At 36.6% G+C, this 13,988-nt stretch overlaps 1 protein-coding gene across 1 annotated transcript in view; it reads right to left on the bottom strand.

Annotated features, from left to right (window-relative positions):
• UTS2B (urotensin 2B) overlaps positions 1-11,123 on the bottom strand; it is a 59,332-nt gene extending 48,209 nt beyond the window's left edge. Inside the window, exons 1-3 of the mRNA XM_044070918.1 lie at positions 11,027-11,123; positions 10,011-10,115; positions 3,819-3,856 (exon numbers count right to left, since the gene is read on the bottom strand). Of these exons, the coding sequence (XP_043926853.1) occupies positions 3,819-3,856; positions 10,011-10,115; positions 11,027-11,120 (237 nt within the window). The 5' untranslated portion in view covers positions 11,121-11,123. The remainder of the gene's footprint in view (positions 1-3,818; positions 3,857-10,010; positions 10,116-11,026) is intronic.
• Positions 11,124-13,988: the final 2,865 nt, after the last annotated feature.

The following is a 13,988-nucleotide window of genomic DNA, read 5'->3' as shown; positions in this document are numbered from 1 at the left end:
CTTCCCACAATATTTATTTCCCTGGACCCCTGTCTAGCAGAGTGACTGACATGATCCCTGGGGTGAATTTCCTATCTCCCGTCCAGTCGTCAAGGTTCCTTTTGAAGAGGGCTAAGGAGGCACTCTGCTTGACATGTATGGGCAGTCTATTCCAGAGTATGGGGAGTCTCTGGGTGAGGAACCTATCCCTCCAGCATGTTTTGTTCATTGTGATGACAAGGTTTAGATCCCTGGAGCATGTGTCTCTAAGGGATTGGGATTTCTTTAAGTGGAGCATGTCCAACAGCTCAGGGTTTGACATGGCCTTGTATGTTAAGCAGAGATCACCTCCGAGTAGACGATATGCCACAGAGTATAGCTGGAATTTTTTTAGATGGTCAGTATAGGGCATCTGCTTTAGGCCTGTGATTCTTTTAGTGAGGTATTTCTGTGGCCTTTCCAGCTGTTGCAGATGTCTTGTGAGGTACATACCAAATGGGGCATTGTACTCGATAATGGATCTAATGAGGGATGAGTACAGTGGGACAATGACCTCCTTTTTTCTGGATGAAAAGCCCATAGTGATGAGGTGTGCCACATAGAAGGATTTCCTGACTGTTATGGCAATGTGGTTATCGAAGGTGAGACCACTGTCCACCTGTGTCCCTAAGTTTCTCATCACACTTTCGGTGTTTAGTGTACTGCCACCTATGTGGTAATTCATGGGTACATATTTTTTCCCAAAGGGGATAACTATACATTTCTTGGCATTAAGCTTGAGCCCATGGCTCTGGCACCAAGCATCTGCTTCTGTAAGGCCCTTTTGTAGAATATCCACATCATTTGGGGATTCAATAATGGCTCCCAGTTTGCAGTCATCTGCAAACTTTGTTAGCCAGAGTCCCTTAGTGTTGGCCTGTACTTCAGATAAGTAGATGCCAAACAAGAGCGGTCCCTGGACTGTACCCTGAGGTACTCCACTTGTCACTTGTCTGGAGCTGGATTTGGAGTCAGCTACTTTTACCGTCTGGGTTCTGTCAGTAAGCCAGTTGGCAACCCATTGAGTGATGTAGGGATTTATGCCCAGCTTAGTAAGTTTATCTGATTCCAGGGTGGGGGATGGTGTCGAAGACCATGGCGAGGTCCAGATAGGCTGTGTGGGCCACCTTACTATCATCCACAGCTTTGGAGACTGATTCAAAGAAGTCAATCAGGTTCAGGAGACAAGATCGGTCCTTCACGAACCCAAACTGGGTAAGGTCCAGTGTTTGAAGGTTGCCAATGTCTTTGTTTATAAGTTCCATGATAATGCATTCCATGCCCTTGCAGATCAGGCTCGTCAGACTGATGGGACGGTAGTTCCCAAGATCTAAGGTGGATCCCCCCTTGTGGAGTGGGATAACTGTAGCTGTGCACCACTCAGTGGGCACAAAGCCTGAGGTGAGGCTATGATTAAACATGACACTTAGGTGAGGTGCCAGTTCATTTTGTAGTTCATGTGGTACACAGCCCGGGATGTCATCTGGTCCCATGGATGCTGTATTCTTAGCTTTGGAGAGTGTGGTTTCTACCTGTGTGGCCATTATTACTGGAGTTTGGCAAACTTTTAGTACTGAGATGGGCCCTTTAGGGGGTGAGAGGTGGTTGAAGTTGGCACTAAATCGATCTGCCAGGATATTGGCAATAACCTTGGGATCAGTATATTTAATGCCATTCTGTTGTAGCTCAGAGCATATCTGAGCATTGCCATTTAGATTCTTGACATAACTATAGAATACCTTGTGGTTGTCTTTGGAATTTTTGGCAATTTTATTTTCGTAACTAGCTTTGGAGGATTTTATGAGGGATTTTAGCTTCTTACTGGGGCTGGTAAGGGAGTTTTTTTCATCCTGGGATTTTCCTCTTTTCTGCAACAGTTTCTTTCTTCTGTTGTATAGTTTGTTTATGGCAGGGGACCACCAGATTGGCTTCCTTTTTTTTGAGTAGAGCATCTTGGTTCTATTTGGGATGGCATGATTCATGCACGAGTGGATGTGCTCGTACAGTGCCTTAGTGTAGGATTCAGCAGTCGAACTTTCAGCTCCCATCTGCATGAGTGTCATGAAGTTTGCCACTTCTGACTTGAGTAGAATGAAGTTGACTTTGGAGAAGTTTTTTCGGAGGTTTCCTTACTGGGGGTTGGGTGTGGGATGTGGATGTCAAGGGAGATTTGCTTATGGTCAGACCTGACCAATGAAGGGGTGACCACTGGTGTGGAGCATCTATCTCCCATGTTGGTAAGGTCTAGGATATTGGAGCCCCTGGTGGGACAATGGATTATTTGATCCACGGCATTGGAATTTCCAAGAACCGTTGGGAAAAGGTGTTGGTACCTGAGTAGTTTTCCCAGTTAATGGCAGGGTAGTTGAAATCACTCAGTATTAGGGTGTTGGTTGTATCTTAATATTTTCCAGTATGTTTAGAAAGGTGCAGTGAGAATCTTGGGACATGGTGTGGGATCTGTAGCAAGCTACAATTTGGATTGCAGTCTTACCTAGTGTTAGTTGCAGAAAAGAGGAAAATCCCGGGATGAAAAAAACTGGAGAATTTCAGATGCATTGTGTTGGGCAACTAGCCTGGAGGTGTGAATATTCTTGGTGAATATGGATACTCCCCCACCTTTAGTGTTTCGGTCTTAGTTTGGTGGCCAATAAGTGTGGTAAGAGTTGTAGCCTGGTATTGCAGGGGTGCTCTCTTGTGCCTTGAACCAGGTCTCAGTTACTGCACAGATATCGATGTTCTCCATTTTTAGGAGTGCCTCGAGAGGGTGCATTTTGAGGTTTAGACTTCTAGCATTGAGTAGCATTACCTTCAGATTTTGCATGCTTGTATCTGTTACGGTGGTGGTTTTGTCCTTTGAACCTTTCCTAAAAAAGGCACTATAGGGGTGGTGAGGAGTTTAGCCAGTAACCTGAATCCCAGGGGTGACAGGTGCAGACCATCTCTGGCAAAGCATCGTGGTTTTTTGATCATGTTGTCCCAGGCAGACAGATATTGGATCTCCTTTGAATGACACCAGAAGCTTAGCCAATTGTTGAAGTCAATCATTTTGTCCTTATACTGTGGTATCATTCTGGGCGAAGGCAGGATGCTACTCAGGGCTAGGGTCATACCTGCTGGGGCCACATGATCCGAGAGTTCTTCCATGTCCCTTTTCATGTAGTCCAGTGAGGTATGTCTCAAGTCATTCACTCCAAAATGGACAATGACAGAGTCGTATTTGTACTTGTTGTGGAGTGACTTGAGTGCATGCATTATGTGACGGATCCTGGCACCCAACAGGCAGCTGACTGTAATTTTTTCCTTGTTCAGCCTGGTGAGTGGGACATCAGTGTGCCTGACTATAGAGTCACCTATGTAGTAGGAATGTTTGTCTATAGTTGATGTTTTTCAACCATATGGCCACAGTCAGAAATCCAGAGCAAGTTTTTCGCTTGAAATTAAGTATCCCATATGCTTTTTAAATTGGTAGCATTTGGCAGTTTGCAACTGACAGCCTTGTGTGATTTTCACATAAGCCATAATGTGTTTCTGAATTAATTTCAAAGCATCTTTTTTAATTGACAAATGTGAGTTTGCAAAAATGAAGTAAGGTAAGTGCTCATTTGATTATATTAGGCTATAAGGTACTTTGCCAGTAAAATGTGTAATAACCAGGCCACCAGTTTACATTAACAGATAATAGAAAGGCAGTTTCAGAGGAAAAATGCTTTGAGTATGCTTCACTAAATGTAGGACATGATGAAAGGTGATGTTTCACTAAATGAATGAAGTTAAAAGAGACAGAAAATATTTCTCACCTGTACTATTTCTGCAAATTTATTTGCCAGTTCCAGATCTGAAAGAAAGAAAATAATGTAAATATAATAAAATATGTGGGACTGTTTTTTTTTAAATATTTGCTTGATAATTTCTTTAATTTTATAAATAGTCATTCAGCTAAACATTTATGCTGTAAACTCCGTGATAAAGTATTCCAACAACAGACATCTTGGTTAAAGGATAATTCAACAGGCAGATATTGAGCCTTGTGTAAACAGCCTCTGAAGACAGTCAGAAGTAATGTATGACATTTGTTTTTGGCTTCCTCTTTATTTCTGCTGTGAGAAAGTGAAAGTGACTGTGTGTGTGCAAGTGTATTTTTGGGTGCATGTAAAATAAAAACTGTACATATGTATGTATATCTGTAGACATGTGTGAATATACATAGCTATATAATTTGTTTGATAGTTATCCTAACAACAGAACTAAGACAATGGATGTCAGTATCTGGAACATAGTGTAGCTATTTTTTATTTATCTTTCTCCCTGGTGCATTATCATTATATATCTATCTAGACTCTTGCTGCATGATAAACTGTTTAACTATATTCTTTGTGTTCTATAAACCCACTAAAACTGTATCTATGATCTCCATATGTACACTAAAAGATAAACAAAAGGTTTATACAGAGCATTCACTAGGCACAGTCAATGACAGCACCCAAGACACTTAATTCCACTTTAAACAGTCCTTCAAAACATAAATTAACACATATTTTTAATAAATACATATTATAAAATAGAGGCAATGCTAGACTGAGGTTAGGGGCAGCACTCTGGGTGCACAGTATTAGGAGGTACTATCGACAGATGTTGATTCGTCTTCGGATTTTTGTTGACATTTAGAAGTGAATGTCAGTATTGCATTTACAATCAGGATGGGAGCTTTTTCGCACTCCAGTTTATGCCATCATAAGCTGTAGAAGCCACTTGACACCACCTCACATCAATTACCTCTAATTATTCTAGATATAAGTAAGTAAAGTATATGCTGGTTTAATAGCTACCTTCGAAACAAAACCAAATGTGTCCTTTGGCAGAACACCTGCTCTTTACATTAACCAATCATAGTAGATATTTCACAAGGATCTATATTTAGATTCACAAATGATATTCAGAAAAAAGTATCATTAGCATAATATGCAGATGAGTCAAAAATTATCTGCTCAGCCACAACTACCCTAACTTCAACCCACCACACAGCCAACACTCCATAATTTAGAAATATGGATTGCACAGTCTATTCTACATTAAAATACTAAAAAGCAAATTTTCTCATATTTGAACGTGATAATCCCAAAATATACTCTACAGTTTTCAAAATAATCTCACAGACAATAGAAACATAGAATGTTATCAACAGTATCAGTAGTCATAGATAATAACTTAGCATTTAAATATCACATAGATTATGTAATATACATCAAAATCATTCCTAATACAACAAACAGTGAAAGCAACTGACTCTTCACTGTTAATCTCTAGTCTGCTATATGCTCTATCAGTTCTATCCAGCATCAAGAAGACTCACACAAATTGGAAAACTCATACAACACCAAGTGGAACAATCATTCAAAACAAATTAGAAAAAGCGCACAAAAAGATACCAAACATTGCAGCAAAGATTACAGAGAATTCATAACTGTACTGCTTTTGAAAAGTTAAACTGTCTGAAACCGCAAAATTGTTTAGAACTGCAAAATTATTTAACACTTTCTCAATTCAAAATAATTCACAACATTCTATGCAAACCAAATAAATGTCCTCTCATTATGAAACATGATTCAAAGAATCAAACTAACTAGTCCATTACAATCAACAAATCAGAACCAGCTACTGAACAGGTAATCCAGTAACCATTATAGACTCCATCTTCTCTGTGGTCATAGCCAAACTATGAAACACGATTACACAAGAAATATGGTCTGAGTCAATTCTAAAACTTCTGATAGTGATGAAAGTTAGTTTGTGTGTGGTTTGTGCATGTTTGTGTTGCTTGTGTAACTATGTAGTGTGGATTGGTGGGGGAACTGTAGTGCAGTTACTTGTAACTGCATAATGTTTGATTCAGAGAGATGACAATGTACTGCTATTGAGCTATTTTCCCATGTGGCTTTGTCATGTCCCTCAGTCATGTGACTCAATAATTTCTGTGAATCATTTGACTTAATCATGTCTCTAAATCATATACCATACTGTAGAGCACCACATTGCTACCAACATATTACTGGTGGTGATATGATTTCTCAATCTCAGTTTGTACTTATTCTTAGCATCTCCATGGAATCACTGTTTTATTAAATAGAGGCAAAATACACATATTTTGTGGTATGCTAGTAATACAAATAATACAACTATGTATCCTAATATAACATTATTTCCAATAAAACTACATTTCCTAACATAATATCTCATTCTACTAATGAAAAAAAGATGTCACTGTCAGGAATAAAGCCTCTTCGTGTTAGTCCATAAAAATCGAAATAAATATCCACAAATACAGCAACACAGCTTCAGCTAGATAAAACTTTAATTTTGACAAAGAACACACAGAGAAAAAAACGAAGTAGGTCAGTAAGCACTTTCACATAGACCCACCATGCTTCCTCAGACTGTCATAACATCACCCACATTGATCATCTATTTAAAATAAAAGCCTTCTACAGGTTCTATTAATTATTAAATCAATTGTCATAGCAACAACTTCTATCAATTAATGTCCACATGCTTCACTTACAGCCTAAGTAAAAAGCTGAATACTTAAAATTTAAAGCATTTCAAATAGTTATACACTCACACTATAAAACACTTGTTATATGTATGTAACTTACTTATACAATTTTAAATATGCAATCTATATTCTACTAATGACTGTATTTCACTCCATTATTTTCATTTCTATGCCTTTTTCATGTTTTTCACTTAGTTTTATATGTACACCTCTCAATCTCCCAGCTAGAAATCTGGACAAAACCAAAAATAAGAAGGATGGAGGCCCAATTAAAAATAGGGACATATTTAAATGTTGCTGTTATAAACATAGAAAGTTGTTAGTATATCAGGTTTTGTGTTAGCATGCATTTTTCAGAGGATATGAAGACTAAAACTCAAATGTATGTCATTATTTAGTGACTTCATTCCCCAATGATTTGCCAGAAAACCACACATTTTATGAGGAACAGACCAAAAACAGGAAGTGAAAATCCAAACATTCTGTGAAAAATCTTGACAGCTGAGAGGTATGCTTCTATGAAACAAAGTATTTCATTTATGTTTACAATAACACACTTCATAGTCCGATTTATTAAACTCAGTCTAACAAAAGCCTAACATAATCTACATGCTAACTCATATATATATATATATATATATATATATATATATATATATATATACATATATATTTTTTCATTTATACACAGTTCCTTAAACCTGCATCACAAAAATCACATATATCAAATATTCAATGCTGCTGCATTCTTGTATAACAGTACATGCTACTGTTTTTGCATTTTATTGTGTTTTACTAAAAATGGATCTTCTCTCCCTATGGCTTTCCTGAAAAAAGAGCTCTCACGAACTCAATTAGACTATCCTAGTTAACAAACAAAATTAAACAAAAATCTACAAATAAACAAATGCATTGCACACACACACACACACACACACACACACACACACACACACACACACACACACACACACACCCCAAAAACCTGCAATGGCAACCTAAATCATCTCCTTAGAAATGAATTTAATTATTATTAGAATGAAAATAAAGCAATAAAGCAACTGATAGTAAATCACAAAATAACATTAAACAGGCAAAATGGACCATATTTTAACTATCTAAACTAAAGATAATCTAATTAATAAAAAAAGAGCATAAACTATAAAACTTACAAATCATGACTTGAACCTCAAAGAATTGAAATACATCAGATAAATGAAGTGCCCCTTCCAAATGACCATGAGTGAACAAATGACAATCCCTTCAGTCCCTACACACCAAAAGAAAAATGGCTGAAAATATCTTCCTGAAAACAATGTTTTTGGCAGAGGACAAGCTCCTCTGCAACTACCAATGTGGGGCATTGCATCCCTACAACCCTGTAACTAATATAATTAACTCTAATATTGCACTACAAAAGGAAAGGGTGGAAACACCCAGAAATGGCACTTAGTGCATATACTGTTCCCTGACAATGTTTCTTATTACCAGCATTGTCAAAGAATTGAGTCTCAGGGGCTTGAGGTTCAGATAATCACCTTTTGTGTTACCCTTCCACATATAAATGTCTCCATGTCACACAGGTATGGAGCCCTGCCTGCAACCCAAATAACATGAGTTTGATTAGCAGCTTGGGTGCTTAACGAGCCACGTGGAGAAGGGTAGCTAAGAGCGTCAGTTCTTAACTTAATCATTCCAGATGTGGGAATGAGGTTTGTACCTGCAATCTGTCCCTCTCCTGGTGATGGGGGCTTTGCTGTGATAAAATAGATGCTCAGACCTTTGTTTTTTTCTTTCCTTTGCTTTGCTGTGATCACATGACAGACTGCCATGGAATTTGATAATGAGGATGTTCAAAGTGATGCTATGTTCGGTGATACACAGAACACACCAACAATGCAGCTCAGACAGGGCATAAAAAAGCCCTGGCAAACAGTTTTTATATCAGCATCCAAACCCACTGATGACTGAGGTTGTCCCAGACCCAATTTTGGGGGAGAGTGCTACAAGTGATACTAAGTTAGGAATGATTGGACCAAGACAGACTAGCAGAGTGTAAGACTAAAGGTATTCAAAATAGAAAAAAAGAACTTTAAATTTAATCCCTCACTACACAGATTATTATGAAGTTCTCTGCAAACTAACTACAGCAGTGAACTGACACAGATTAAGCAATTAATGTAGCCCAATAATGTATACTAGAAATACAACTTTAGCTAAACAGAACATAGAAAACATTTATAAAATAAATATATGGCAGGATCTGTGTGATACTCCTGTTGTAATATCGGGGAACTTCTTTTGTGATGAATGGTGAAAGTCATTTGCTAAACGTAAAAATACAAGTTATTTCATGTATCACAATCCTAACATTGCCTATACATTTGTGTGCATACAGTGGCACATATAAACACACAGACATACATGCACAAGTTTTCTTAAGGTAGTCTAAATGCATATAAATGCCCATTGCATGCAGGAAGAGATATTACTACTTAATTTAATACATTGTTTGATCCAAGAACTCTGAGATTACATTTTGGGAAGGTAGTCAATTTGTTAAAGAAAGTTCTGTTATAATGAGATGATAAATGAGAACCAGTTACCCAGTAAAGCAATAACTTAGAGCAGATGGATCGATGAAGTCTGGAAATGTTGAAACTCCAATAAACACAATACTTTAGATGAAGTCAATATAGTAACACTTTTACTTGTACTGCTTTTTAGAACATGGAGCTTTCAGAGGATGATTTTCCTCATGTCTATGTTTGACCATTCTTAAAGTTAGCATATATATATATATATATATATATATATATATATATATATATGTGTGTGTGTGTGTGTGTGTGTGTGTAAAACTATCAGGTGTGGTGGCAGCTTCCCCCAAATTGGAGAGGGGGAGGGTTGTTATAGAGGGTTTCATGCAAAAAAAAAAAAAGGAATGCATTATGCAGGGAAGCCTTCACATACTCAACTCATACATTTTCTGCTCTTAGAGATGGCAGTTGAGTTTGCGCATAAAACTATAGAGAGATGCTCAACTACTGTGGTCTATTGTGGGAAAAAATCTAATATTTATCTCATTTAAATACTACTGTACAAATCTGCATTGCTTTCAGCTAATATTTAAGGCTTCAGTTTCTGATATTGCTACTTTGGAAGTATTATCGCTCAGTGTCTATGAACATATGGGACCTCTAAGCAAGCAGTTCCCTTATATACAGACTGCTTTTTTCAGGGTAACATGATGTTTGATTAGGGAATACAATTTCTAATTTGAAAAAGGCCAAAATAAAAAAAGAACTAATTTAAAGTAATATTTTTGTCCAAATTTCATATTGAAATATGATAACCACTCTATTTCCCAGCACAGAGGCTGCAAAAGACAAATTAAAATGACAACATACCATCCTTAATAAAATTAGTATTTTCTTACCAGAGGCCAGTACTTGGTTGTTGAATCCAGGGATCTTTTGGAGTAACACTGTTATTAACTTGTCTTGAAATTCCTCATTGGTGCCACCAGGAAATATTTCCTTTTCTGAATAAGTTAAATAAGTTAAATGAAAATATTATTTTCAACATTCAGAAAGACACAACAAAAAAGTAAACTAATGAAGAGTAGAAGACTAAGTTAAAAATTAGAACTGCTAGAACATATATTAACAATTTCACTTTCCATTCTGGTTTATTAAAATATATTGAAACTATATTTTAACTCAAAGCTGAATACTTTATAAACAAAAGAAACAGATGTTTTTTGAAAGTTTTAAAATTATCTGTACATTAAAGACATTATAATTGTTTTGAAACATTCATGGAGCTCTAAGGATTATGTTTCAAACAAAGATAAAATAATACAGTTTTGCAATGAAAACAGTTTTGTGTTTAAATCTTAAGAACAGTATACTGAACAGATATATGGAAGGGAATGCTAATGTATCATAATACATTAAATAAAAGTCTAGAAAATTGGTGATGCAATACCATATCATATTATATTATATGTACATCATAAGTGCTGATATAAAATGATCAAATTACATCATTGTTTGCCAGAAGAACTGTATTCACATGATAAATATCAGGACTGTTAGTCAAAGGGGCAGATTGACAAAGTGCCATACAGAAAATGAGAAAATGCACTATATTTTAACTTTAAAAGATTATCGTTACTGTAACACCACAAAATGATATATAGATAGATATTTCTATTATTTTAAACCTTCCATTGCTTTACATTATGTGTTCTTCCTGAAACATGGAACATATTCCAAAGTCAAGCATTAAAATAAATCGATTTGAAATACAAGTCTATTTTCAACTGAATGTCAGATGGTAACCTTCAGACCTCAAATTACAAATTCTTCTGTTCATTCCAAAATGTCAGACATAAAAGATATTGTAAAATGAATTTATTACCTCCAAAAAGCTTTAAAAACCCATACCCACCATTTTGCAGAAAAGGTCTCCCATTTATTGGTCTTATGCAAATCGCCATCAAGAAGGCTAATGTTCCTAGGCAGATGTGTAGTACTGTTGCCATAATGTCAATGAATGATGTGTCTCTACGTTTGATGATTTTCCTCTAGCACAAGTTCCCCTTTAAATATCTTCTGTAGGTAGGTGGGCTCATTTTAAGTAGAGTAAAATTTATTGAATTAATATTTATCTCCTCCCTAAAGACCCAAGGAAACATAAACACATACCACGTCATCAAGATTTCCTACATTAAAAAACATCAGATACACCAAGTTCTCCTGTCAAAACTTTGTGTAATCAATCATTGTAGATCAATACAGGGAAATAATCATTCTCACAGAGATGATCACTTTGTCCCTAGCCTTGGACCACTGTAATTTATAGCTGGGCATTGCAGTCCCTTTCATTTTAATTAATCTAGATCCATCTGTCCTAATAGGAAGACAGGGCAGGTGTTGATTGATTCTAAGAGCCCAGGTGTGTTTTTGAGGAATTGCCATTTCTCCTGTCTTCGTCAGCATGATTAGATAAACTTTGCAACTAGTTGAGATTGGACAAGTATATGACATTTATCAAACAAAACAGAACACATGGCTTGTTTGTCGATGACAAAGAATGATAACATTTTCCAAAGTAACTCTTTCTAGTAGGTGGGAACAGACAAGCAAGTAAATCTATTGTGCCAAAATAAGCTCAGATCATGTATATAAAATTAAATGTATATGACATCATATGGAATGTATGTATTGACTGATTATATTCTTACAGAAGACAAGAAAGTGAAATCTATTTGAGTGAGAGAGGCACAGTAACTTGTAACTCTTTCATGGGCAGCTTCAGAACACAAGGAGGTTAAATAAGAAAATCAAGGTCATACAAAACACACACACACGAAAGGTGGCAGAACTCAAACTCAAGCCTTTAGGTATGTACCTTCATACCATTTACAATTCTACTTCAAAAATTCAGGTATATTATATATGCATTTTTATACAGAATCCAAGCAAGATCTCCCAAATAAAAAGTGTACAGAATTGTAATCATGCTACTATAACTGAATATGAGCAGTGAATCTGCTATATACCTCTTTTAAAGCAAGCAGCAATTCCCAGTATTTAGCGTTATAATTTACATTTTACCATTAGATACAGTGTGCAAAGACATCAGTATATATTTTTAGATGCATTGCAGAAAAAGCTTAATATGAAGACTATAACGAGACAAAATGAGCTACTCAGCAGAATGTACTTCACCATCAAGAATGACATCTTAACTAAATTTCTAAGATTTGTCCCTAGCATTTATCTCCATATATTTTCTCAGATGATAATAATGAGGTTGAATGATTCATTCTAATGTACACTCAATGTTTTTACTCGTGCATGTTTATGAACTAGAAGTTGTCTAGCGACATGCTTACTGATGGTTCATGTCTTAACTGGCAGTCTGTATAGTAAAAACATGTGTGTTAATTATTATAAGGGGAGAGCTGAGATTCCATGACATGCCTGTTTTCAGGTGGAATTTTAGGGTTAAAAGTTTTAGTACAATTTCTGAGGATGAAATGAGCACTGCTTTTCTTCTTCTCATTTGCCTTGTCACTGACATAATAATAGTATTTATTTATTGATTTATTTATTTACTTATTTCCAGTTTGATTACTGGGGAAGTCCACTGGGCCCAGAGGTCTCATTTTCAGTGGAGGCCCGGGGAGAAAAGCTCCATGAAACAGATTACAGAAAAGATAGCAGTCCAATAAAAATAAAAGTACAAGTACAAATACATATCAAATAATACAAAGCGTGAGCAATATTGCCCATAGTGGAAAAATATCGTGCAGATACATTTTAACAAATTCACAGTCAAGTCAAATGTCAAAAGCTTATTTACAATATTTACAGAGTGTGAGAGATCGTATGGGAATTAGCTATAGAAGGTTATAGCCAGCTATAAGGTGTTTAGGAACTCAGAAGGATATCCTCACAGGGGCTTTTGTTAAAGAGTTCTAGGTAGGGAGAATGCAGTTACACTTCCATTTGGAGGAGAGGTAGGTGTAAAGCTGAGTTTTGAAGTTGTTTCTGTTTGACATTGTCCTTAGGGTGGAAGGGAGAGAGTTCCATTTCTTACCTAAGGAGAAGGAGAGGAAAAGTTGTCCAGCAGGACGTTTAGGTTTGTGGACAGTAATTAAGTTTTGGTGTTCACATCTGAGAGTTCTATTTGGGGTGTATGGGGGAAGGATGTTAGAGCGGGGCACTTGGTTGGATTAAATATTAGTCTATGTGCTGTAATGAGCTGGAGGAAGTCCAGGTAATTTGTGAATTCTAACCAGTTTAGGGTTTGGAGGGTAACACAGTGATGAGTGGAATGTTTGCCTCTGGTGGCAAATTTAGAAATTTTGTTATAACAGCTTTCAAGTTTGGAAGTAATAGAAGAGGACAGGTTAGTTAGTAGCGCGGCGCTGTACAAAAGGGAGGGAAGGAGGTAAGAGGAAGCCAGAGTATGCCTGTTAGAAGTAGAGAGGAAGTGGTTGTTCCTGTATAGCATACCTAGTTTTTCCTGGGTTTTCTTTATATTTTGCTGAATATGGATGTCAAACTTCAGGTGTTCATCTATAATTACACCGAGTAGTTTGGCAAAGGGAACAATTCTGATCAGAGAGTTGCTTTGGCTAAGGACTTGGAAGGAATTTTTTTTCAAAAGAGAAAGATTTTGAGGGTGTGAATAGTAGTATTTTAGATTTGTTAGCATTGAGAGAAAGGTGGTTTTGGCACATCCAGATCTCAGTATTTGTGAAGGCAGTCTGAGTTTTAGATAGGAGTTCAGGGAGGTTAGAGGCTGAGCAGACAAGTGTAGAGTCATCTGCATATTAGATGACTTTGGCATTAGGAATAGCAGAGTAAAGGTTATTGATAAAGATATTAAACAGCATTGT

Source organism: Protopterus annectens, chromosome 4.part1 (genome assembly GCF_019279795.1).
Source record: "Protopterus annectens isolate FY-2018-M chromosome 4.part1, PAN1.0, whole genome shotgun sequence".
NCBI classification, from domain to species: Eukaryota; Metazoa; Chordata; order Ceratodontiformes; family Protopteridae; genus Protopterus; species Protopterus annectens.
The sequence above is the reverse complement of the archived record's forward strand: the minus strand, read 5'-3'. Positions and strand labels throughout refer to the sequence as shown.